The sequence below is a fragment of the Anastrepha ludens genome, chromosome 2, assembly GCF_028408465.1.
Source record: "Anastrepha ludens isolate Willacy chromosome 2, idAnaLude1.1, whole genome shotgun sequence".
In the NCBI taxonomy this organism is placed as follows: domain Eukaryota; kingdom Metazoa; phylum Arthropoda; class Insecta; order Diptera; family Tephritidae; genus Anastrepha; species Anastrepha ludens.
The window spans coordinates 159,260,414-159,264,629 of NC_071498.1; the positions used below are offsets into that span (position 1 = coordinate 159,260,414).

General features: G+C 41.3%; 1 protein-coding gene across 1 annotated transcript; it reads left to right on the forward strand.

The window, feature by feature from the left end:
• Positions 1–1,678: 1,678 nt before the first annotated feature.
• LOC128860225 (vacuolar protein sorting-associated protein 16B) lies at positions 1,679–3,692 on the forward strand. The gene has a single exon (XM_054097589.1). It carries the CDS (start codon positions 1,956–1,958, stop codon positions 3,315–3,317), a length of 1,362 nt encoding a protein of 453 aa, XP_053953564.1. The 5' UTR covers positions 1,679–1,955; the 3' UTR covers positions 3,318–3,692.
• Positions 3,693–4,216: the final 524 nt, after the last annotated feature.

Consider the following 4,216-nt stretch of genomic DNA (forward strand, 5'->3'; position numbering starts at 1 on the left):
CGTAGCCGCTGGATCTTTATTCGCTGCGCTATGTCTATGTCGTCGTAAAGCTCATACAGCTCATCGTTCCATCACCTGCGATATTCGTTGTTGCCAACGTGCAAAGGTCTAAAAATCTTGCGTAGAATCTTTCTCTCAAATACTCCAAGCGTCGCTTCATCGGATGTTGCCATCGTCCAAGCTTCTGCGCCATACGTTAGGACGGGCATGATGAGGGAACACTTCTCGAACCTGTTAAACAGTGACAGCTGCGCAATTCACAGAGAATGTGAAGATCCCGATACCCCAATCGTTGACGACGGAATTGTCGTTCCTGACCCGACCATGACGAGGTGAGAATAGCGATAACGCGGTTAAAGAACAACAAAGCCGCGGGCGCCGACGGACTGCCAGCTGAACTATTCAAACATCAGTTCCTATGCAAAATATGGTCGGATGAAAGCATGCCTGCCAATTGAAATTTAAGTGTGATCTGCCCCATCCATAAGAAGGGCGATCCTGCAATTTGTGCCAATTACCGCGGGATTAGTCTTCTAAATATCGCCTATAAGGTTCTAGCGAGCGTATTGTGTGAAAGGCAGAAGCCCACCGTCAACCAACTGATTGGACCTTATCAGTGTGGCTTTAGACCTGGAAAGTCTACCATCGACCAAATATTCACAATACGCCAAATCTTGGAAAAGGCCCACGAAAGGAGAGTCGACACACATCATCTTTTCGTCGACTTCAAATCTGCATCCGACAGTACGAAAAGGAGTTACTTGTATGCCGCGATGTCTGAATTTGGTATGCCTACAAAACTAACACGGCTTTGCTCAACACCAGCAGCGCCGTCAGAATTGGGACGGACCTCTCCGAGCCGTTTGATACCAAACGAGGTTTCACACAGGGTGACTCGCTGTCGTGTGACTTCTTTAACTTGATGTTGGAGAGCATCGTACGAGCCGCAGAACTTAATCGCTCAGGCAATTGTTGGCGTATGCCGATGATATCGAAATCAGTTAGTTCTGCCTTCTTCAAACTGGATAAAGAGGCAAAGCGAATGGGTCTAGTGGTGAGCGAGGACAAAAAGACACCCACGTCACTGTTTACAGTTATAATTTCGAGGCTGTAAAAGGTTTCGTGTATTTAGGAACCAGCATTAACACCGAAATGCAACGTAGAATCTCTCTTGCCAACAAGTGCTACTTTGAACTAAGTAGGCAATTGAGTAAAGTCCTCTCCCGACGAACAAATCTAACAATCTACAAGGCTCTCATTATGCCCGTTAATACCTATGGTAAATAAAAATAATGAAACTTCTAAAGAGAAGAACAAGAAGAAAGACTGGATGCAGGCTAGATTGCACTAAATTTTCCAAATTTCATCGACTGTTTTAATATTTTGGAGCTGATGGGAAATTGTAATTTAAGATATTTTTTTAAGTAAATAATTATTTCAAGAAAGTGTGTCAAATAAATTGGTTAATATGCTTTAAAATTCTTTTGGCAACGTTCTGTACAATAACTAGGAAACTCGCTTCTGTGAAACATTTTGAAGCAGAGAAAATAGGACCGTATTGCAAATATAAATGCCGATACCTCCATATATATCGGAAGCCTACAATCGGATCGGTCTCTTTCGATGTATCGAAAAGTTAACATCGAAGTTTCTGATGCATCGAAGTGTTTTAGAAGAGGAAGAGAAAATAAACAAAAGAAAAAGAGAAGAAGATTTAATCAAAAGTACACTTCCAAGTGTACAGCTTTTCTTTTCTTAAATTAGTTGTATTAATCATATTTTGTTTTATTTTTATTCGTTTTTGGCGAACGGCGTCCATGCCATGCAACTGTGACTTTATTTGCATTATACCTTTTGCGGCAAAGTCATTTCTCTTCAGCAGTCGGTTGGCCGTCAGAAAACAGCTGATCAAAAAGAAATTCGTTTAAACATAAAAATCTGGGATAATAAAGAATATGGACCAATTTGATAGTGAAAGCTATTGGAAATCTTCTTCCAGCAGAGGATTCAGTTTTGACGATGAAGATGATGTACGGGGCGTAACGGTGGCGGGCAGCAATATGAATGTGACCAATATTCTTAATGATTACGACACTATCTCGGAGGCGAGTTTCGACAACAGTGCCACCAGTAGCGCACTAAATTTATCTATAAAATCTGTAATCTCTGAAGAATCATTGAAGATGCTGTTGCAAGAACAAACATTAGACGACCGTATAGTGTCAAAAGGCGTTGCGCCAGAGGAAGAATTGCGTTTGCTGCGCAGGCAAATACAGACTACATTTTACAATCCCTCCCCGGAAGCAACGGCAGCTAGACTTCTGCTTGGCAAATGTGCACCGTTGGAAGTGTTCAAATCGTTGCACGAAAAAGAACATCTCTTGGATGCAGTATTGAAATGCGGGGGTGGCGATGCCGTTATTGGCGTGCTACTCTTTCTCAAGAAGACGCTAAATCGCTCAAACTTTTTTAAAATTCTCGAACAAAGACCATCGGCGTTACAATACTACGTGAGTTACTTGGAGGAATGTCAAGGCACGGAAGCTATTGAAGTGCTACAACATTTCGGCAAGCACCAGGAAGCATCGCTGTTACAATTCAAAGTAGCTATGGCTTGCAACGATTTGCAGCAACGCAAACGAAAGTTACAACTGCTGATCGATGAGTACAGCGGTGACAGGGGTGTGGTCAGCGTTTATTTGCAACAATTTCAGGCTGCATTAAAGTTGCTGGAGTTCGTAGAAAAAGAGCGTAATAGCCTCGACAACGCAGTGAATATGAATTCCACACCCATTGAAGTGTTGTATCAATGCTGTCGCAAGCACAACAACTGGAAAGATCAAGACATAACGCGCACCATATCACCATTTCGACTGAGTGCCGAACTACAAATCTCACCGGCCCAATTTGAGTGGACTACCTTGAATGAACGCGGAAATTCGCAGGCGTACGCTGATCTGGAAAGTGTGTTCGAGCGTGTACCAGCTTGGCTTCCCATGAAACAAAAGCAATTCCACATTAGTTTCGCACTAGAATTGGCAATATTGCGATTATACGCGCTGCAAGCTCCCACAAGCGTATTGTATATGTTTTTAAAGAAAATGAGCAACTCAGCGGAGAAATTGGAGCTGGCACAGCGTGTTAAGTGCGTGCGTGCAGAAATTGATGCACTCGCGGCAATGAAGGATGTAAGTCGCTTGACACAACTAAAGAGTTCATTGCCACAGCGATCGGAAGAGCAGTTCTACTGCGAAAATGCACTGAAGGTGCTGCAAACGAAACGCTGGACTACGGATAATATTAAGCTGAAACTTTAGAGGGGCAGCCATTCAAATTTAAGTATTATGCGTTGGCGAATATTTTCCGATTTTTTATGTACATTAGATTAGATTAGCCATTGTACATACATATGTACATAGACACATACATGTATGCTGTAAAATGCATAATGTTTAGTTAGTTTTTAGAATTTTTTTGAAATGAAAATAGTTGTTAGCTTCGGTCGTTTTTTAAGCTAAAGCAATAAATTTGATATTACGTATATATAGGTATATACCTATATACATAAATTTTAGAAATAAAATGTAGCTATGAACCTTTTTATCCCTGTATATAGCAATGCTTAATTACTAATGGGACTTACGCGAATGCTGTGAGGTTCCAGAAACGCTGCAAACAATATTGCGGAAGAAAAGCAAAAAAATATAAAGGTCATTGCATAGTCATTACCACAACAACGCTCCAACAATAGCAAATACCAGAAATTTCTCTATAAAAGCGATTAAGATGAAAAATTGGTGTAATCGATTGCCAAGATTTGTTTTCTATTCTAGGGCTGCGTCCGATCGTCTCAAATATTTGAGGTTACTCTTTTGCACCGGCCTGATGGAGAAAACGGAGTTAAGTACTTCATGTCCTCAATCTTATCTGGGAAAGTAATTGTTGTTGTTGTAGCAGCTGAATTTTAATAATAATTGCCTACATTCGATTGAAAAATGTTGGTTTCCGACGTTATATATCTGCAGTTAGGGAACGGAAAACGAATGAAGCGTAAGTTAGTACCTTAAATGTACCAGAATTTGTCAATCCTCTTAGTACCGGTCCGTTAAGTGGCGGTCAACGAATAATAGCTGCTGTAGTCTAAAAGAGATCGACTACATCGGATCGAAAGATCCAGCGGCTACGTTGGCTGGGCCATGTCGTCCGAATGGATACA